Source organism: Synchiropus splendidus, chromosome 16 (genome assembly GCF_027744825.2).
Source record: "Synchiropus splendidus isolate RoL2022-P1 chromosome 16, RoL_Sspl_1.0, whole genome shotgun sequence".
NCBI lineage: Eukaryota > Metazoa > Chordata > Actinopteri > Syngnathiformes > Callionymidae > Synchiropus > Synchiropus splendidus.
Window position 1 is genome coordinate 19273852 of NC_071349.1, and position 22719 is coordinate 19296570.

Below are 22719 nucleotides of genomic sequence, written 5' to 3' on the forward strand. Positions count from 1 at the left end.
TATTGAAAACAGAATGATAGAAAAATATTTTAATGCTACAATTATTTAAAATCATAACAGATCCATTCGTGTTTAAAGTACATGGCCTGAAGTTAAAAAATGAGTGTCTCCAAAACAGCCGATCAAAATAATCATTCGACAAACATCCGCTGAGCAAGAAACACAAAATACTCTTTATTAAATATACAAAATTTGTGAAACAGAATTGCATCAAGAATTGTAAACTTTCGCTCCTTTCACACGCTCCTCTCCACGGGCGGCACGACCGAGAACATTGAAATAAAAACGTCTCTAAAATGGAAGACATGGACTTTTAAACTTGAACGTCTTAAGTGCTGATTTCAAATAGCTACACGTTTATTTACTCACTGGATTTGACGGCAGATTTAAGGTGACTGTGGAGACTTTTGACACAACTAGCTCAGTAGGTAAAACAAGCTCCTCAGAGTCAGGAAAGTGCATGGACTAACTATACCACCAACAATAGACAGGTACAGTAGACGTCTGCTCTGGTTTCTAGTGCAATAACATCCACAAATGTTGTATAAAGTGGCATTGTTCAGTCAATCTGCTCCACAGAATTGTTTTCAAGGCTTTTTTTTTTTCTATTTTTTTGGCATCTCACAGTAAATCACTGCATCTACTCCTACCACCACTAAGCCTAAAATGTATTGTTGTGCATAAGACAAAAAATGGCTTTTCATAAAACTTGCCCGAACATGTAAAATGAAGTGCTAGATAGAAAGAAAGTTGGTGATTTCAAAATTAAACTCAAATAAGGCAGCGTTTGGCTTGGGAACATGGCATATCTACGCTGTAAATGTGTTTAATCTCCCTCTGTAACACCTGAAACTGTAGCAGAACGCATGCCAGAGCAGCAGCCGACGTGAAACATGGGAACTGAGGGAGCGCGGTCAAGTAGCAGCATGTCGCGAGAGTTTACACTGACAAAGAGGTCCGACGCTTGAGAGCAGAGAGGCTGCGCACGACACAGGCCGTGAGCCCTCGACTCAGGTGGCTGACAAGGAGCAAATCCTTCGGCCCTCATTGTTTAAATGATTTATTTCTCTTGATATTAACCAATTCAGGCAGCACTTATGTTTCATAATCAAATGACAAAAAATGACAAATTTGGGTTATTAAAGCAGCAATTGCAAAATAATCCAAAATCAATGTACGTACAAATGGAATGCTGCTTAAGTGAATTCGGCCAATAATAATAAAATATATATTAATTAATATATAATATTTAATATGTTGCCACCGTTATTTCTAGCATTATTTAAATGTCAGTTTGTCCAATTATTTTCCTGCTTTCCAGTGCTGTTTTGGGACAAAGCAGCGGGGTGCGGGATTTTACACTGAAAACTCGAGCAACGTCGCTGTGACTGGATGGAGCATGTGGCAGAAAGCTACGTTCACTGATGAGTGACATCCAGTTTAATTTCATTTTGTCTTAAGAAAGGAGCTCATCTGCATAATAACAAATGTGATAAAAGCGAGTGGTGGGGTGAATTCCGGACCCTCCCTCATACACACACAGACACACACACTCACTTCTCGGTGAGCTTCAAACCAAAGTGAGTGACCTGAATACAACCTGAGGACTCAGCCCGACTTCACCCACGTGTTTCAGTAAAGCATGCCGGCTGGAAAAGGCCGCCTCAGCATCTCTTGGTGCTTCAACGTTGGTATCAAAAGACGAGAGCAGAGCAGTGAAGAGGCCGGGGAGCTGTGGCGATGGTCACTTGAGCTTGGTGCGCACCTGCAGCAGCGTGGGCTTCTGCTCCATGATGCGCACCAGCAGCGTGTCGATGTAGTCCTCCAGGTCCCGCACCTGCGGCTTCAGCCTCTTCAGCTCCACCTCCCGTTTGGCCAGGAGGGTTTTCTGCTGCTGGAACTCCTTCTTCTGCTTCTCCAGCTCCGCCTCCCGCTGCACCAGCAGGGCCACCAGTTCGCTGTGGGTCAGGTGGTAGTAGGATCCCGCTCCTCCTGTCAGAGACTGAACGCACATATGCATCAAAACAACTAACTATTAAACACTTAAAACAGCTAGGTTTCTGTTAAAACCCTAGATATATTAAAAAGACACCGCTGGATCAGAACCCTGCAGTAGCACCAGTCGGCCACTAGCTGGCGTCTGCATCACCTTCTTCATGGAGCAGGAGTCAACTTTACCTTCCTCCTCTCCGGCTCCAGCTCGCTGAGGTGGCTGTTCTTCCCAGGACTGATGGTGGACTTGAGCTTCTCCAGAACGGACCTCCCCTCTCCGCGCTTCTCTTCACCCAGCGTGGCAGACGTGAGGGGCTTCACAGGATGAGGGCTGAGTGGGAGAAAGTCCATTAGCCAACAGTCTGTCTGACTCTGTCTGGACGCCACCGTGGAGGTCAAGCATTTTGGAAGATTAAAAGATTAAAATTTCCCCTGGAAGACTCGAAAGGAAGCATGTTCTGCTGGTTAGGAACCACAGGAAAGGTGAAACTGTGGACATGATATTGGTTTGCCAAGGCACAGAACAACTTCTGCCAGCTAACATTTGGGGCTAAATTGTTTCAGTGACCGCATGCCACAGAAACTTGGGACACAAACAGAATTCAATTGAATGAGCAGCAGATATGTTGTTGAAAACCTGCCGTCGTTTCTTTGAGCTTCAATAGATATGAACGCTGCAGGTGCCTGTCGATTAAATGCTGCTTCATGCACTTCATGCTGACTCAGAAAAACAATTATTTGTTATAAGATAAAAGTTGTTTTCCTTGGTAATTAGCTCCTTTTCTAGTGGAGTAAATCAGTTACTAACCAGCAAAATGAACAGGTCTGAGTACTTGATTTGAAGAAGTATTCTGTCAACAACACAAACACAAAGTCAATAGCAGCAGCAACACAGTTGCTGGTTTGAATCCAGGCTGAGACGTGGATGACCTCTAGTTTCCTCCCACGATCAAAAACAAGTGTATGAGAGGTTGTGCCCTGCATCGGACTGCAGCCCTTTCCAGGGTGTCCCCCCTCCTAAAGTTGCAGTGACCCCATTAAGGGAGTAGCAGAAGGTAATGAATGAATGAAAGACTGAATGTTTGTTGTTGTCATGGTAACAATAGCGCGTGAGAGGGTTCACGCAGTTCCCCGTGTTTCGCCACCAGCAGAAACATACGTTTCAACTCTTAAAGTATGATATCATTTGAATGAGACATCAACCTAGACAACACACTCTGTCCTCCAAAGTGGCTCCAGATCCACCATTCCTGGAAGTTGTGAATAAACGGAAGGATGAAGATTTCCACACAGGTGTTAGACGCCAGTGAAAATTGAATTAGCTGAAACCCCAAAGACTTAATTGGGTTCCTTAGCGCAATCAAAACATGTAGGGTGGTGTCAAAGATGTAATTTCCCTGAGGTGAAGCGCAAACGTTATCAGTGCCACAACAACACCTTTTTTTCTTTTCTTTTTTTTTTTTTTGACTCCGGCTCCGGGTTGAGATTTTGGCAAATCAGTGTGTGTCTCCGTGAGAATGGGAGCGGGATGGGGGATGGTCTGTGTTTGTGAGAGTGTGCTGCAGCGAGGAGGTGTGTGTGGAGGGAATCAGGGCAAAATAATAACTGCTAATTGGCCCGAGGCTTGGTTTCCCATCCTGTTACCACAGAGCCAGGACACACACACACACACACACACACACACGCACGCGCACACACAAGACTGCAGTGGTGCAGACCTGTTAACACCCAGATATGTATGTGAGAGAGGGCCGGAACGCTCAAGGGTCCTTGATAGAGGAGCAGAATGTTTGAGGTGAAGGGTGCAGCAGACAGATTCCAGGAAGTAGAGAAAAGTGTTCCCTCCACCTTCTTTTCTGAGAACAGAGCGGCTGTAGCCTCACCTCGTCCGCTGATTGGCTTCCTGCTGCTGCTGCTCTACTTCCTGTGCAATGGCGAGAGCTGGCACTGGAGGTCCGACAATGTCAGGTGGTGACCTCGCTGAGGTGTTAGAATTGGAGGGAAGGGAGAAACTACCGTTTTCAGGGATGAAAGAAGGAGCAAAAGAGGTTAGAGAGGGGAGGTCAGGCTGGGAGGAGGACGGATCCTGGAGCATGACGGAGTCAAACTCAAAGAAGGGAGCGACTTCCTTGTGCAGGCTGGCTGGTAGTGTTCCGACAGACTGGGAGCGGTGTCGAGCCTTCCCTGTCTGCGTGTCGTCTCGGACGCCCCAAGGACTTTCAACCGATTCCGTCCAGTCGTTTAGGTTTGTTGACGTGGCAGAAAAATCTTTGGTGTGCATTACACTGGGCCAAGAGGTTAGTGACGCGTCCGTGGAAAATCCAAAGCTCACAGACCGCTGGATTTCCCCAGCAGGCACACTCCACGGGTCACCATCTTGGATACCCCACGGGTCATCCAATGCTGATTCTGACCCTGCGCCACCTACACTGGTGGTTGTAGAAACGTCAAGAGGGATAATGTCATTGAGCATAATGAAACTTTGAGGGGTTTCTTTCGGCTCCACGGCAGCGTTGTCTAGCACGCTCCACGGGTCATCGTCTTGAATGCCCCATGGATTTTCAATAGCTGATGTCGCGAACAAATCGGCTGAACTCTTCGTCGAGGCAGCTGGTTCTTGTGGAAATAAACCAGCTGCTGTGAAATAGCTTGCGTTTCTTTGCTCTGTGGCAATACCGAAGCTGTCACTTCCTTCATTAGGTGATCTCCAAGGGTCGTTGTCGAAAACGCTCCAAGGTTCTTTAAATGGTTCTGTAAATGAATCAGCCAAATTTGAAGACTTATCAGGACCCAAGTCGCTGGTGGCCTCAAACAAACTCGGCCCAGACTTTTCCTTCCGGTCCAAAGCCATGCCAAAGTTCTCAGATAGTTGGATTTCTCCATCTGACCTTCCCCATGGGTCTTCAGTATCAACAACCCAAGGTTTTTCAGCAACTGATTCAGTTAAGGTCTGACCTACTGAAGTGTTCAAAGAGGCAGCTGGTTCTTGTGGAAGTAAGTCATTAGTGTCAGTTGGTTTAGGAGAAGTTTCTGCTTGGACAACATCAATGTCCAAACTCTCAGATTCCTGGTTATCTCCAGCAGCGGCTGCCCTTAGCTCGTCATCGAAAATATCTTCAACTGATTTCGCCAGTGAAGTATCTAAAGTGTATGACGTTGCAGGAGGTTCTTGCGAGAACAAGTCATCTGTAATCTTTAAACTTGGTTCAGGAGTTTCTGTTTGGTCCATGCTCTCGGATTGTTGCATTTCTACAGAAGGTTCTGCCGGCAGGTCCTTGTTCTGAACACCCAGTGGTTTTTCGTCAACAGATTGTGTTAATGTATCTCCAAAACTACTGAAATCAGGAGTAGGGTCTTGTGTAGCCGAGTCGTTGGTGATCTCGACACTTGTTTCTTTTGAGTCTAGTGTGATTTCAAAGTCCTCAGGTTGTTGCTTTTCCTCACTAGGCGTTCCCCATATGTTCATATCCAGAATGACGGAAGGTTTATCAAATGATTCGGACAACATACCAGCAAAAGGGTTCCATGAGGATGAGGGTTCCTGAGGTACATTTTCCAAACTTATCTGAGAAGCTTCATCTTGGTTCACAGAAACAGCAGGGCTCTCTGAAGGATGGATGATCTCTGAAGCAGTACTGCTTTGGCCAAAGTCGGTCCCATCAACCATCTGGCTCAGCTCACCACAGAGTGTTGAGTTAGCAGAGTTCAGGCCCTCGGGTCCGTCAAAACTGCTGGTGAAGGGATTTGAGTGGCAGCTGTGGAAATTCTGTGAGTCTGTGCTGATGTATAGACTCTGGAGAGCACTGCTATGTTCGGATGTCTGAGTGTGCAAGAGTGAGGTGTCCAGATCAGGACCAGGGACAGTTGGAAATTCAAGAAACATCACTGGCGGGTTGGAACTGCTCTCCAGCGCCGTGCTTTCCAAGGGCGAATCTTGATGTTTAGCATCAGGGGAGGATGTTGTGATGAAGGACGGATGGTTGGAAAAGAGGTCACTATCTAGAGCTGGTCCTGGGGAACCCTGTCGCTGTGGAGGTGTACGCTTCTCCTCCTCGGCATTGTCAAACCTTGGCAAGATAATAGACTCCTGTAGAGTATGTGGCTCTGAAGAAACAGGGAGTTCAGGCAGTGGGTCCGGAGAATCAACACTGGAGATGCTTACTGAATGTCCCACTTCAGTGTTGTCCCCTTCAGGAATGACAGCAGGTTGGGATGAAATGGACTCTTGGGTAGGCTCTACAACGGCCTTTTCATCATTCGCCGGGCTGTGAATAACCGTAGACTGCAGTCCATCAGATGAAGACCACTCGTGAGATCTGTCACTGGTCTCCTCCTCCAACTCGGACTTGTTTATGGGACGGATTACAGCTGATTCAGGAGCTGAGCCAGAGGAAAAATCCAGACCCTCGTCCGATGAGCAAGCAGACACTTTGTCGGATGCCGAATAAGAAGAGTTGCAGGAGAGGAAATCTTCCTCCGAGGAGCTTCCGAGACCAGAGGAACTGGGGTCTGGGGATCTGCTGCTAAGCTTATTAGTGTTGGTTGAAGTATTAGTGCTGCTCTTAGGGATTAACTCTTCAGGTGAGTTGGGCATTTCATTGTTGTTCTCAAAGCTTTCATCCTCAGGAATTGTGTCAAGGCCAAATGAACACAAGTCGAGTTGAGGAAGGTTTGAGCCTTTGTGGGCTCCAACTGAGGAGTCTGGGAGAGTGCTTAAAAAAGGATTCATTTTTTGATCTGTTACGGGTTCTACCTTTGCTAAAATGTCTGCTGTTTTTTCCTGACAATCTAGTCTCGTCTGTTGAGGGGAGTAAAGTCTTCCAGCGGCAAACGTGTCAAATGATTCATCCAAGTCTTGTTCCTTAACAAACAGGTCGGACAGGTTGCTGAGTGGTTTCTCTTCTTTAGGGGAAGCATTTGAAGCCTCATCTCCTTCCACATCACATCCTGGGATTGGCTGAATGCTCGAGCTGTCAGGAATCAGGGAGGGATTAGTGTTACTGGCCTGCGGGAAGAGTTGCGTAATAGGGGGGCGGGCACTGGAGAGAAAAGGGAGAGGAGGCAACGCAGGCTTTAGTGACTGAGTTCTGTTTATGTCTTCATAGAACGGGTTCTGCTGAAGGAGCAGGAAGAAAGGGTTGCAGGTGGACAGAGGGGGAGGAGGAGTGGCCTGTGAGCTACAGAAAGGGTTAGTGTGGTACAGGGGGGCCACCAAATCTACAGCGTGACCAAAGGGGGGAGGTTCAGTGCTGTGATCTAGTTTAGGTGACACCACCAGGCTGTGAAAGGAAAAGGACATCAGCACGTAAAATCTTCAGACGATAGCTCGACAAGTTTGAGAACAATCCGCCGGTGTGACGTCACGGAGGAGCCTATCACTGAAAAGCATCCTCATGCCAGGTGTGTTTTCAACAGAAATGAGACATGGATCACAACCCCGCAGATAAAAACGACTTGCTCTCCACTTTTACTGCATTACAATGTATGTTTTTAGACAAATATGTGGCGATATACCATCACTATCACTTAGTTTCCCAGCTAAATGCAAAACTCAGTGACCTTGTGGATTACATTTCCTACACTCAAGTGGTCTGCTCTACCATGTGTAACTTGCAACCTACACAATGAAGTCGGCCAATAGTGTCTGTGATGTAATCCTGCAGATGCAGCAGGAAGTAGCAAGTCCGTGATGCCAATTTGGCATTTTTCCCAAGAATCTGGGCCTGTAGTCTCGATGTATAGTAACAGAGCTGGCAGCAAAGCAAGACGTGCTCTGTGCTTCAGAATCGCTGCCCTGGAGTCACCCAGCAGGTGCTTCTCAGTAAAACACTTCAGCGTTGTAAGGTGATTTTACAGCTTTGCTATTTAACTGTCGAAGTCCAAAGGAACAAGTTTACGACTGAGCCCAAACATTTAGCAGAAAGAAAGTGGAAACACCTCCAATATACTGTGCAATAAATCAGGAATAAAGTCGGAAAGGGGCGAATAAGTTCAGAAGCACAAACCAGGCTACTTATAAAGAGAAATCTTAAGACGCATCTCTCAGCATACCTCCACATTAGATGTCATCAGAGAACCAAAGATAATCCGTCACATGTCACACAGCGCATTATGACCTCAGAAATTCAACTTGAATCTGTTGTGTTTTAAACATTTTAAATGATACGTTTTTGGACATGAACACACGAGTCTTGTATTTTGACTTAAAAGGATGATCAAATGTATAATGATCCAGGTGCAATGTCGCTTTGATACGTGGACATTTTTCATCACATTATTCAAATCAGTCTGTAATTAATGCAGTAAATTACGTTACTGGCAGAAATAATGAGGCTGGAATTCTGTGAAATGACACAAAACAAGGAAGATCGATCCGAGTGACTCACCTAGGTTTGCTGTCCTTGGACCCGAACCATCCCCTGTGCTTCACCTCCGTGGGGTTTGACTGTTCCTTCTCTTGACTTTCCGCCTCCTTCACAGAGGAGTAGGAAGGGATCCTGAGCAGAGGAATCTGTCTGGAGCTGGCGTCCTCTTCCCTTCTTCCCAGCGCCGCTGCTATGGCTGCCTTTTCCTCATCACCTGGTCTATCAAAGGACCAGCGACGCCCGTCTCCTGCTGCACCTTTGGGCAGGTCCGTGAGCGATCTGGGGCTAAGGTTCTGGAGTGACGTGGATATGGGCAGAGACTTCTGCAACAGTCCCAGGCCTAAAGATCCTTGGCGGACTCCTGCGCCGGGGTCTACAGGCTGGACACTGTCCACATGGCTTCCATTAACGCACGGCGGGAGCTCAGGCACTGCTATGGTGATCTCACTGGTGTCGTCGCCGAACTCACAGTGGAGAGACGACGGATCTCCGACGTGCTCTGCAGAGGCAAACGCACACAAAAGAGATGAAGAGTTATGCGATGATGGGAGCGATGCCTCGATCACTGAAACAACCTGTTGGGCAGGTTTCGTCACAGACGGACAAAAGTTCTGTCAGATCAGATGCAAGATATAAAAACAACACGTGGCGCAGACTCTGGAATGCATTGTTGAACATCTGGTTCAGGAAACACTCACTCACCTGACAGGAAAAAAATCATTTTAACACAGATTTCAGCTGAAACAAAACTTCACTGACAAGAACGCACAAATCATGGACAACATTGGAGTTTGTTTGTGTCAGAATTTATCAGCAAGAAATGCATCCCAAGCATGAACTCATCTGTGAAATATCTATTAAAAGCACTGTTCTATCTGGAGCAATTTAATGGATAAATTGAGAGTTAAGTGCATAGAACAGGCTGAGCAACTAATAAAATGAGCCAGTGTATGTTTAAATGCGATGTCACCATGCAATTCTACATGATCCCTGACACCATTTCAGAATTCTAAATAGAGTTTTAACCAATAAAGGCCATCTAATCTAACCAGGGTTCTCCCCAGAGCGCCCCCTGCACAGGGGTTTTGACTCCCTACCTTGGGATCCCAGCCACTCTTGTCAATGAGCAAAGTGTAGCTCTCAATGTCACTGCTCCCTCACTGTCTGAGCAGGACTCTGCCTTTTAAGGTGGACCATTAAGGAGGACCAAGAAAGATGCACAATGTGCTCCCACTAGTTCACTTGTGACTCCAACACAAAAAAAATGAAAGGATGCGACCTTCAAGTGTCTACTGAAGGGGATGCTTGCTAAAATAAGCAGTAGCATGAGTCAGAAATATGAAAATTACTGTTAAGAAAAATATTTCTTCTGCTGTTAGCATTTTCATTAATGAAAAAAAAAATCAGTTTTAGGCCAAAACTTTGATTTCTTTCTGCATATCTACAATTCCCCACTGTAAATATTTATATTTAAAGATCAATTAAATGGACTAATAGACTCATTTGTCACAAATTGAAATATTTTTTGTTCCTTAAAATATACTGAATTTTGCACATATTCAGCGTTTCAACCTTTTTCACTATTCTTTCTCGTTTACTCATCCTACAGAGGCGTCGGTACATCCGTTTCTTTTGGTTTTCTCGGACCTGCAATACAGTCACATCATGTGGCCCCCAGGAAAATCTAGCTCCCCGACTGGTCCTCAGGTGCAAGTCTTTGGGATGAGTGTGGTGAACTCACCCGGGCTGTTGTCCGCCGTCAGATTGCTGCTGTTGCTCGGGGAGTTGGACAGATCGGAGACCACCACACTTATCCCAGCTGTGGGACTCAAGCTGCCCCCTCGTGACGAGGACTCGCTGCTCTCTGAGCCCAGCGACGTACTGGACCGAGTGTCTGACGACTTCCTCAGCTTCCCTCTCAGGAAAAAAGTTCTCATCTTACTGCGCCGGGCCTCCCCACCTTCGTCGTCCTCATAGTCCTCCTCCCCGCCCCCGTCGCTGGGCAGCCGCTGGCGCATGCGGTAGAGAGAGCCGTAGCCACCGGGCAAGATGGCGGACGACGAGTCCTCCTCGCTCGACCTCTTCTTCCCCTTAATGCGCTCCTTCAGCTTGCCGAAGGTGGAGCCGCTCTTGTCCTTCATGACAAGGTCGTACATGCTGGCTGTCAGGTTGTTCCGGGTGAACTGAACGGTGACTTGAATGTCTCCTCGTTCCTTCTCCTTCTTCCCCGTCTTTGAGTTCAGTCTGTACCATCTGGACGGACAAAAACAGCAATTTTAAAAAATGGCATTAGCTCTGCCAAATCATTGACTATTGTGCAGTGTTTCTGCATCTCTACGCAGCCAAATAAACCCTTGTCCAGGTCTGGTCTGCAGTGGTGAGTAACTATTACATTTACGAGGCCATTGTGTGGGATCCACAAAGTCCTTGCTGCCTCATTACTGCTCCCACTACACACCAAAACAGCAACCCAAAATAAATTCTTTTTTTCTCTCGACTTCCTTTCATTCCCCATTCCCTCTCTCTTTTACCACTTGATCATGTGATGCTAGCGGCCATTTCCTGCCTATTTAATGTTATTGTTATTGGAGGCAAAAGAAGAATTTAGAGACAACAAGCACAAGACCATTAATAACAACGACAACAACAACAATAATCATAATAATTGTAATAATAATATCTAAAAACTGTTTCATGAAATTGTTTATTTATATACCATTTAAGGATCAGGACCAGAACAAACCTGTGTAAAATAATAAATAAATAAAAATGCAGAATTCTAAAAACACGAGAAAATGAAGGAAAGACTAGGAAGACTAAAGAAAATAAAATGATGGATAAAACTCATCACAAAAAAGTTTTCAAAAAAAGTTTATCTGATGTAAAATCTCAGAATGACTCGTGGGAAATTTTGATCAGCACTGACTGAAAAAGAGCTGATCAATATTCCATCGTCAAATTCAAATGAATGGTGTGACTCACTCCATATGACCACGTCTCACCAAGAACCCTCCAGGTTCTTCAAGAGCTTGAAGCTCTTGTCACAGAGAAACGATGAGTCAACAAAAACTTGACTGTCACGTTTCAAAGTGCCGGTGTGAGAGTGGGCGGGCCTAAAAAAAAACGGTGATGAAAGACACCAAAGACGAGCAGAAATGAAAGCTACACTTCAAGTGGGGCAATGCAGAAATCAAAGGGCCTTTTTTCAGTCCGGCACCGCTTCGAAGAAAAGCCACTTCCTTTTGAAATGTCATCAGCATAGAGTTGTATTTGCCAACACTGACTCACATCAAAGGCGACGCCCTTATCCAGAGGTGTGAAAATTAAACTCTTCGTGGTCTGGTTCAAAAACTGCAGTGCAATCCAAATATGACCTTTGAATTTTACAACACTTTCGAAAAAGGAAAAAAAATGCAACTTCAAATTCAGTTATTGTAATGATAAATGTGCTAAGAACGGGAACTGTTGCAGTGCAGATTTGGGACTAGCTTCTTAACAATGCAATGCACAGGTAGTCCATGTACAGGTCTATGTTTAAAAAACAAAACAAAACAATCACTTCTCAGGTCACTTTCCAGGCATCTGTATGAAAAGCACAAATCTAGGAAAACGTAACTATTGTTAAGGAATTCATCCCATCATAAACCACTCATAACCATTTGGTGTTTACTATAAACTGTTTAATCTCAAACATTTTAACAATAACATTAGTTAGACCCACCAGCAGAGTCCCCTGCCCTGTTCATTTATTTATCTAATATGTCATCAAATATGATATTCATATGACATGACAAGTAAGACGACTGATGCTCATGCAATTTTGGAGATTACAATACTTCCAGAGGAAAGGAAAAAGGGTGGGGGTTAGTCAGAAGTCTTCCATCCACTAGAAGTAATAACCAAAGTTCAAACCAAAAGCAGTGTGGATATGTATTTTTATAGGACAAAAACATCAAGACCAAACCTGACTCTCATGAGAAAAATGTATAATTCAGTTATTCTTGATGCTTTGTAGCTGCACTAGAGCAAAAACTATTAGAGAGTCTTTCCTTCATGCTATCAACCAGCTCGTGACCTTTGTGTCACAAATAAGCAACGCAGTGTGCGAGGAGACGAGGAAAACACCTTTTGTTTTCGCTGTGGAAAGACTGAAGGGCTCAGAGGTACAAGTTCAACAATCAGGCCGTGTTGACTCTGGCACGGAAGACAAACAAATCACAAGTGCTAACCAAAGCTCAACTGTGTCCAAGCTAATTCGCAGCCAACAGAGGAGCATCCAGAAGTCTGAAAATCCCGATGTGCAGTTTCCAAGCAACGGAACTCCTTTCTGCTCAGCTCCTCCTCAGCACAGCTGTGAAAGTGTTTCCACCTCAGATGGCTCTGAGGTGTGGACTCTGGTTTCACATCGATGATCCAACAATAGTGTCAGACGTCCTTCTGACTGAGCTGCTCCTCCCTCCAGCAGAGGTGGGGTCCACATTCCAGCAGCACTCTGGACGAAGCCGGTCCACCCTCAGCCTACGGACAACTGACACGCTTTCCAAAATCCTCCAGTGTTATATGCACGTAAACCCGTAACGATATCTCCACTGTTTACTCTTTGCATCAAAGCCTTACTCGCTCATCAGCATTCTGCACTGACCTTCAGCTGCGGACAGAAATCAGACCAGAGGAAAATTACATTTGTGTATCCCTGATTTGGACTGAACAAGGTTGCGGAGGGCGTCAAGAGGTGAAAGCCCAGCAAATGCTCCTCTCAATCGTCTATAGATATATGACTAGGGCCCTTTCTGGGAGTACAATGCAATGGACGTAGATACTAGAGTGACGCCGTCATGACAAATTCTGACAGGTTCACAAAGCTGGAGTTCCTCATGTATCCTACTGTACTCAACTGATAACCAAAGATGGTCTGCCTGGCATTCATGGGTTTTTTGTTGTTGTTGTTATTAGCCGTTAGCCACAGCTCGCAGCCTTTAGCTCGGTAACCTGTTTTCTTCTATTGAAGACAACTGAAGCAGAAAGAAGTCGACCTGCAACTAAACCTCAGAAGTTGCAGCCAACTCCCCTTCTACTCTTTGAAAAATATGATCACCAGTCTCCGGTATCCTTGGAAATACACAGTGGTGAGGATCAAGTACCCAACACATATTTGGGTTGTTTACTTTTTCTATTTTACAGAAAACACGATGTCTTAATTTTGTTAGTATTTCTCCCAAATTATTTCATTATTTTAATTCATTTCAGTATTTATCTGCTGTTCTGTTCCTTATGTTAAACATTCATTGTCGCTTTTTTTTATTTCCGAGGCATCGAGAATAGTACAAGTAAATATTTTCCTGGGTAGTGATATTGCGTTTGCAATCGCCAGTAGCAAATCATACAAAATAACTTCTAGAGTTTGTGGTTCTAATGCTTTTGACTTGAATATCAAGTCTGTTCCAAATAATTTCCTCAAAATTTCATTCAAATATTCTATGCTGAATCCCAAGTAACGCACTGATGCACTGTAATTAAAAAATGGACAAGTATATTAATGTCAGCTTGAATCACATCCATTCAAAGTAACCACAGTCAACCTCGACGATTGGCCGTGTACGGAATGACAACATCTCTGATTGTAGCGTTGTAAATGGTAAAAACAGAAAATATAAAACAGAAAGAAAGCATGTAAATTGTTGTAAACACAAGTGTTGCGCTACCTGTTGTTTGAAACTTTATATTGGATCTTTATTTGACCACAATGTGGCATGAACCGTGCGCCTTGTGATGCATCCCTGGTAAAATGGTCCCACACTTCCGATGTTTTGAGTCGCGATGGTGCCGTGGCCTCAGCTTAAGAAGAGATAGAGAGCTTGTCAACCATTTTAGACAAGCACAACTTGTTCCATCTCAAGTCTCATTCCTGATCAGCAGAGCATAACAGCAGCATATCTCATTCCCCAATCTTGCAATAACAGGAAACCTTGACCCTCCACCCATCCCTGCATGACACCATCTCATCTGCTCCTCACCTCAGACAGATAAGAAGGAGAACATTTTTTGGCAAAGGTCTGCAACGTACTCGCCTGCACTAAAACCAGTGGGCCAGAAAAACCAGCCTTCAGGGCTGAAATTACATGACAAGTAGGCTATTTTATCCAGCCAGGAGGGAGTCTCTGCGGGGGGCAGTGGGCCTGAGAGATATTTAAGTCCGACGGAGGAGAATTGTGAAACGGAAACAGGGACCGTTGTGGTTAGTTTGTCTGTTCTACTGCTCTAAAATAGGGAAGAAGGTCTGGGCAGGACAGAAAATCTGTCAGCAGCCTGCTTCTGTCGTGCTACAGACTGAGGCCGTTATGTGCAAGTGGTTTCTAAACAGACTTTTGAAACAAAACTGCAGGAAGCTCTGCATGAAACCAGAACCACAACCAGAAATAGACACACAAAATACACAATGAAAAAGGGTGCACACGAAGACTGTCATGATGACAAACATTACAAAAGATTACAAAATCAAAGAGCTCCTAAAGTGTTGTGAAACAGAAATCTTATTCACTGGTGCAACTGTAACTGATAGGCTACGTGCAAAACGTGAACGTATAGATCATAAATCTTTAAAGAAAACTGAACATGTAAAATGTTGTGACTTTGATTTTAAAGAGCGTATTAATTGGTATTTGCTCACATCTCAGTGATGTAAGTAACAAAATGAGAAAAACATAAACAAATAAAGTAGCCAAACACACGTTCCGTCCTTTGAGTGACTACACTAAAGATCACACCAGAACTAGTCACAACCACTGAACATCTCTCACAAGTGAAACGACCATGTTATCCCACTAGACTCAACTTAAAACCCCAACGAGCCGACAAGGTAACACAGGCCAACCTGGAAAGTCGCGATGGAGGCATGGTATTGAGCTGAAGAAGAAGGTGGACAAGCTCGCCGGGATGCGGTGACAGTGAGGTCTGAGGTCTTGGAACCACACACGGACCCAAACTACATTCCACAGCTGGATGCGATGAGCTCCAAACTTTACTTTCACACAGTCGAAGCCCGTTTGCTCAAGTCCTCTGCCACTCATTTAGAAATGAGCAAAAAAGGAAATGCGAGTTTCATGAATAACACTATGGCCGCTCAAATAAACAACATTACGGTGAGTTCCGGCAAGTAAGTCACAATGTACTGGACTCACTAGTCGACGTGGTCAACTGTAATTATCTATTAAATGAGTCGCTCACGGGTTCAGGAGTCGACTAGTCGTGATGTCATCCCCCTCCCCACAGCAGGCTGAGACAACAGGACCACTGTGACCCTAAACGTCCAAACTACTGGACCATTACATTAAAAGAAGACACATCAAAGGACACGCACCTTTCACATCACATTTGACACTCAATAAAGAAACAAAGTACATACACCTAAAGAGAGCTGCTGTTGAAGACACATTCACCATGAAGTATTTCTTGGTTGGACCCAAGTGCTAGCTGCTAACGAAAGCTAAAGGTTTGTGTAAACACATCTGAAGCTAAAGCAAGCACACATGACTAACAGCAAAATAAACATACACTTACTATTACGCTTCATGTTTTGTGACTTGACTACCTTCGTAATTTGTGTACCTTAGAGCACATTGCATCCATCCTTGTTTTATAATATGATCATTAATAATCAGGAGATCATAGCAATCAGGAGTTTTACTCAGGTACAAACGGTTTTCTTTCAACTTCTTCTTCGCCATCTCGCTGACGGCGCTTAATTTCTGATGTGATCTTGAACTGACACCCAGCTACAACAACAGCTTCCAATTACACTCTTCTACCAGAGGTGCCGCCAAAAACAACTATTCCTAAACTACGCAGTGCTGCTTAACAGTGAATGTGATTTGAAAAAAAAAAGTATAAGAAATTTATAAAGAGGACGTGTCTTAACAATCCACTTGGGATTATTCAGTATAGTCGACTTTAATCAACTAATTGATGAATGAACAGCCAAGGCTCTGGGATCAACTATTCACATCGCATTTTAAGCAATTACAATGTTACGTTTGAAAATAGCACTTAAAACTCAACAAGGGTTTCCTTTTTACAACACCACAATCAGGAAAGTCCCAGTCGATCGTCAACATGTGCACATTCCATGGCGGAAGGTTGACTAATCGTGACCATTTCGACTGACTTTACAACACTGTGTTCACCATCCTGTAAGTTCACTAATCATTACGAAAGTCATGACTAGTCGACTATCAAAACCGTGGTTGATGCTGGGAAATTCTAGCTTTTGTTTGACTGAGACAAACCCACATTGATTTACTCCAGGCGCATGTTGAATATTAAATGCAATTGAAGGGGGATCATCAGATAAATCTGCACTGCAATCGTGGCCCTGCATTCATATAATCTGGGTCGACTCTGAGGTCACATTGTTACGCAACTTCTTACATCCATTAGAGGCTCCTGGAAGTCTCGCGGCAGAAATATATTTGTGGATGCACATCACAGAGAGGAGCCTGCAGTCTTTCTGCTTCAGTCAGCATGAAGGTTGGGTTCACAGCGAGTCGCGACGTCGCAGATTCATCTTCGGTGGCTACACAAGGACACGACACAGAGAAACAACTGAAGGAATGAAGAGGCATAACCTCGCTTGACGTTAGATCAGCAGGGAAGGAAACAGCCAACTGAAAGCAGCCGATATCTCGGCCAGCCATCTGGTAGAAGCCTTGCCAGATGAGTAAAAAGCATATTGAGATGTTTGCTGAGGTTATATTCATAAACGCTTTCAAAAAAAAAAAAAGTGCCACTCTCCAGAACATTCTTGGCACTTTGAAAAGCCATGAATACAAGAGTAGACATTGTATTAATTTTATTCATCTGTTAAAACCCAACTGTACCTGCATTACCGTCTGATAAATAGGCAACAACCCAGCGACCGTGAAAGGAATCTATAAATATAAAACCGTAAAGTTAAGGCAGAGTGTTGGAGCGCCTCCAACTCATACATTCTAGGTGTTTCTCTGACAAGCCGCAGAGTTTTCACTTCATCCAGCTTTATTTTCTCCATCTCACCTGGCAAACGTGTTGATTGAATCTACTGTATACTTTTATAAACCATCTCACCTTCTACTGAGCAAAAACAAAGACTTCAGTAGTTCCACCAAGGAGGTGTAAAGACTTTGAGGCCTCGGGGCACTATGACTTGTTGACGCTGCCGCCAGAAAATTTTATTTCTTTCTCCCAAATTGGTCATTATTTTCACGGGGGGGGCATGTCAACAGTGTTCGACATGCTGGCTGCGGTTATTAATAATTATTTAGAGTGATAACTTTTTTCTCTCATTTTTTTAATGATGTATTTTTATTAATATATTTATTATGTTAAATATAGTATTATATTTTATTAATTTATTAATATAATGATTTTTTTTTTTTTATTATTTTTTTGAGAGATTAGATATTTTGAAATCAATCTGTCACAACCACTAAACACAGCCATGAAATAAGAAAACAAAATGCAATGACGGTTTAGACAGCACAGAATCATCTGCAAAATAATAATAACAATAACATGGTTTTGTATATTCTCTGTAAAGAGAAGTTAAAACACATGGGGAGACGGTGATTTTGCTCCCAAACTCATTTCTAGAGCAGATGTCAATTCAAAAGGAGTTCAGTACCTAAAGACACAAATCTTCCCATGACAGACTCATCAAAGACGCCGAACACCTGGCTGCCTCTTCCAACCTTTGAAATTTTATGATCGTTTACACAGCAATCATGCGAGACAAATTCAACAGTCATAGTTTTATCAGATGTGAGCCACCAGAATTTGGAAGCCATTTAGATCTGATTTCTTATGAGCCACATTCCATCTCTCCATCCACTCTTTCATTTCCTTCTGTGTAGCCAAGGTTGGGTCGCAGAGGCAGCAGAAGTGTGTGCGACTATAGTCTTCAAGCAGCAAAAAGTTCCAGTTTTTAAAAAACAAAAAAGAGCCAGAGTTTCCTTAAACTTTGAAATTATACATATTTTATTTTGAAGAGAAAACCTGACAGTCTTGTTTTATTGTTTTTATGTGTGTGTTTTTATCTTCTGATTATGGAATTATTTCATTTTATTAATTATTGATCTGTAGCTCTATATTTCATGTCAACTTGTTAACTTAACTTTCTACCTCTGCAGTATCCAAAATATAAGTATCCAATAGCATCCTGGGAATCAATATTGAGTAAGGCAGCAATGACTAGTCCAGCCAGTCGACTATAATGGACAATTGAATTAATCACTGACGTGTTTCTTAGTTGACTCGTTGTCACATTATCATTCTCCAAGCACAACCTGCAAGAAAAGCTACGTGACTATCACAACCCCAAAACATTGAAAGCGCGGAACTATTCCACAAAGGACACACACCTTTTCAAATTCAAATTCAAATATTACATTTCAAAACAAGATTCAGCAGGTGTTTCCTTCATCTTACTTACATTTTTAATTTATATTTTGCTAAGGAAGTCAGTGACTAGTTGACTACCAAAGTAACTGTCAGTTGCAGCAAATTTGTCTGTCTTCTGTCAACGAAAAAGAGCCGTGGTTCTACTCCAAGTCCTTCCAGGATGGTCAGGCTTCGACCTACAGTAGAGACTCAACAGTCTCATGTAAACCCTAACATACCCGGACCACAAATAAAGTATCAATTCAAAGAGCATAGCTGATCCTTTGATACAGATTTGCCGCCTCTTTTCTATAGTGGATGGCAACTGATGAATGCCTGAGGTACGAATGAGCATTAGACAGCAAATCCTGGTGTTTTGCACGACTCATCTGTGTTGTTTCTGTGTGTGTGACACCGAGTGAAAACTGACGTGGGACAAATAGAGACGGGTGATCTGTGAAGGTGTATCAAAATACCGGTGCAGGACAACACAGGCTGCCATGTTCCTGTCAAAAACACACTGGGCTACAACACGCTTAGATCATGAAACTGATAGATAATCCCTGGATTTGGGACAAGTGGTAATCCCCCCGGGGCTACCTCCAGCCAGACTGATCGCAGACACACAGTTGAGAAAGAAAAACAAAAGAGTGGAGGAAGTTTTTTGGCCTGAAGTTGCTCGAAGGACTCAATTTTGAGAATGGTGGAGGGGTGTCAGAGAAGTGTCTGTGGAATGCTTTATTTAGGATTGTGTTGGAGGTGTTGGGGGAATGGATGGTTCTGGAAAGATGGGGGCCAGAGTGAGGTCTGGTGTAGTTTGTGGGAGAAGGAGAAGGAGGAGGAGGAGGAGGAGGGTGTGTCTGCAGCTCTGATGCAGCATCATTGGACTACAGCTGTGTTTACATTGGTGATTCAAGTGAAACTTGCAGCAAAATAAAGGCGGCATGTATGTTGTACACGGGAAACCGAAGCACTTACTCGTTTTTCACGCATCTGGTGTCGTGGAAGATCTTCTCCAGCTGGATGAGCGCCTGGCCGAGGAAGACGTCCAGACCCATGACCGCCCGGTGCATGACGGTGAGTATCAACTGGCAGCCGCCGGCCGCTGGTCCGCTCCTCCCGCTGCTCTTCTCCAGCGCGCCGGGCTGCAGCTCGAAGGAGCACTCCTCCCTCCACTCCGGCTCCGTGGTCTTCTCCACCACGCAGGTGGAGTATTTCTCCTTCCCCAGCTGGATGATGGTGTACACGTCGCTGGTGCCGTGCTTGCCCTTGCCGCGCAGTCCCCTGCCCCGCAGCACCGTCACCTGCACATGAGTCGGGACCCACTTCGGTTCCTCGTTTAGCGAGGACATGTCCCCCTCCGGGCGGGCGAGGCGAGGACAGGCGCTGGCGTCCGCTTCCTCTCGGCTGTGGGCGGCTTCCGTCACATCAGCAGCCGGGGCGGCGGGCGGTGCCGCATTACGGCTGCAAAGTTGTCGCGTTCGCCGGTAGTTGGGAGCCTGCGTCTGGCAGCCGTGTGCTGCAGCGGCGCGTCCTTCCCCGCTCCTCCCGCCGAGTGGGCCTCTCTGCGGGCAGCGACGTCACGCCTCCGTCCTCCTTCTCCTGCAGCACGAGGAAGTTGAGCTGCAACACAGATGACAACAGTTAAGCGCGCTGGACCTCCGGGAGGCTGGAATGGAATAAAGTGATACACCCCTGCAAAGAATGTCAAGTGTTTCCTCACACTGTGTGCACAACGCATGATGCAGCCTCACTTCGACTGTCTCTCCTAAAATCGTAAACAACTCGAGAACATGGCGTCCACATATATATATATATATATATATATATATATATATATATATAAATATATATATATATATATATATATATATATATATATATATATATATATATATATATATATATATATATATATATATATATATGCACACACACAACGCAGGTGCTTATAAGTCTATAAATGTCTAAGTAAATGCAGTATTTATTTTTCAAGTGCCTGGAGTCAGAGTAATCGGCAGAGGTAAAGGGAGGCGAAGAAGAGAGTGCAGGCAGGGTGGAGGTTGAAGTTCAGAAGACAGATGGTTTGGACAGTTGAACAGAGTTGGACCAAGAATGTTGGAGAATAAGATGAGGTTCCAATGAGGTTCGTGAATGAATGAATGAGGGCATGAAGATGTGACTGGATGATGATGCAGTTTGAGGAGGCTGAAAGAGGCAAAACGTTGATGCTCATTCTGAAATGTTGTGTTGGAGAAGTCTCTTCGTTTCCAATCTGGGTCACATCTATGGGTTTGGTCAAGTGAGTGAATTGCATCTGACTTGGGGTCAAGAGTCTGTGCAGCCCACTTTCTCTCCGTGATGATTGTACCTCCAGCCACAAATCCTTGCATGTCAATGTGATTCATTCAAGCTAAGGACTTGGGAGGACAAGTGACGGTGGTCAAACTAACACTGAGTTTGACTCATATATTGCATTACCATATTGCACAATACAATATATTGTATTATCTGAATGAGCAATCTTTGCTGCAGCCAGACCGAAGAACATTTTACTCCCAGTTGACCTGTCAGCTTGAATCTGCCTGAACTTGGCTGACCTGCCGCTGGAGGCTCTGTGTGTGGACTTGAGTCTGACTGATGGAGGACATTTCATGTTGCCGCAGCTGTAAACGCTAGCTGTGTTCAGCTAGCATGTGAGGAAATCAATAAGCAGAGGTGGACGCTTCATGTATCTTAACCTCGCGACTGACAGTCAACATCTTCTTTAGTGTTAGAGGTGGAGGTAAACGGAGTGGCAGAAGACAATAAAGGGGATCGGTGTGACTCGCAGAAGATAAAGATGGATGTGGCAGTAGAACTGCAGCATCTCCTTCTGACGCCAACTCAGCTGTATTCACCCCAAACTGCAGCGGAACCACTGTTGTAGCCCTGCCTTATGGCTCAGGAGTCGCACAGTACGATAACTCTTAAAGAACCAGTGCTATCAATGACAAATAATGAGAATTCAGGGCTTCTAATGATATGACAATCATACAGATATCTTTATATTTGATGAAAAGAGTTGGACAACTATTTAATTTCAGTCAAAAGGCTAGTTCTCACACGAGTCTCACTTAAAACATGCTGTGACTGTCATTGATGACATGACAGTGAAGAGACCACTGGGCTGCTCACTCCCATCCAGACATGCTCCAGACATCACTAGTCAAGTGGCAGAAAAACAACATGACAGACGACCCTGAGAGGGAGTTTGCTCGTATAATTATGTAGAATAGTTTGATGCTGACCTTCTCTCTGGGAGTGAGCAGGATGGACAGGATCCGGAAGCAGTAGATCAGAGGGACAGCGCATGTGCTCAGGTGTTCAGGAGACCAAGTCAGAGAGGCTGGATGGAGATGGTTTGGACATGTACAGAGGAGAGAGAGAGAGCCAGTACATTGGTAGATGAAGATGTTGAGATGTTGGAACTGCCAGGCAGAAGGTGGAGAGGAAGGCCACAGAGGAGATTGATGGAGGTGGTGAAGGAGGACATGAGGTTTGTAGGTTTGAGAGGAGAGGAAGCAGAGGACAGGGGGAGATGGAGGAGGATGATCCGCTGTGGCCTCCACTGAAGGGAGAAGCCCAAAGAGACAGAAGAAGAAATAATTTATCTAGGAGGCTTCGTCGTCTGTCTCTTTGCTCCGTTTAAGACCGCCTCACCTGACCACACCCCTTTGTTGTGGTCGTCCATAAAAAAAATAATAAAATTCATGTTTGTTTTTAACCACTGAGAGCATTTTTTTCCACTGCAATTCACCTCACACATGTTCTGTTTTTATGTTTTGTGGGGACATTTCCCCAGGAGCTAAACCAAACTTAAATTCAGTTAAAATGACAGACTTATTTTGAAGTTTTACACCTGTGGCAACTGCCAAAAGGTTCCCAAAAGGAGGTGTTTCCAAGAATTGGT

General features: G+C 44.5%; 1 protein-coding gene across 7 annotated transcripts in view; it reads right to left on the bottom strand.

The window, feature by feature from the left end:
* Nucleotides 1–14: 14 nt before the first annotated feature.
* Nucleotides 15–22719, bottom strand: part of rab11fip5a (RAB11 family interacting protein 5a (class I)) — a 36535-nt gene continuing 13830 nt past the window's right edge. For 2 of the 7 annotated variants that reach the window (XM_053844688.1, XM_053844687.1), the window contains exons 2-7: nucleotides 19746–20390; nucleotides 10099–10610; nucleotides 8379–8856; nucleotides 3876–7271; nucleotides 2179–2323; nucleotides 15–2002 (exon numbers count right to left, since the gene is read on the bottom strand). In XM_053844688.1, the coding sequence (XP_053700663.1) occupies nucleotides 1745–2002; nucleotides 2179–2323; nucleotides 3876–7271; nucleotides 8379–8856; nucleotides 10099–10610; nucleotides 19746–20119 (5163 nt within the window). In that variant the 5' untranslated portion in view covers nucleotides 20120–20390 and the 3' untranslated portion in view covers nucleotides 15–1744. Of the gene's footprint in view, nucleotides 2003–2178; nucleotides 2324–3875; nucleotides 7272–8378; nucleotides 8857–10098; nucleotides 10611–11339; nucleotides 11438–12586; nucleotides 15510–15581; nucleotides 15658–19745; nucleotides 20530–22719 lie in introns of those variants that run through there. The other 5 variants (XM_053844690.1, XM_053844693.1, XM_053844692.1 and 2 more) reach the window with 5 other exon arrangements.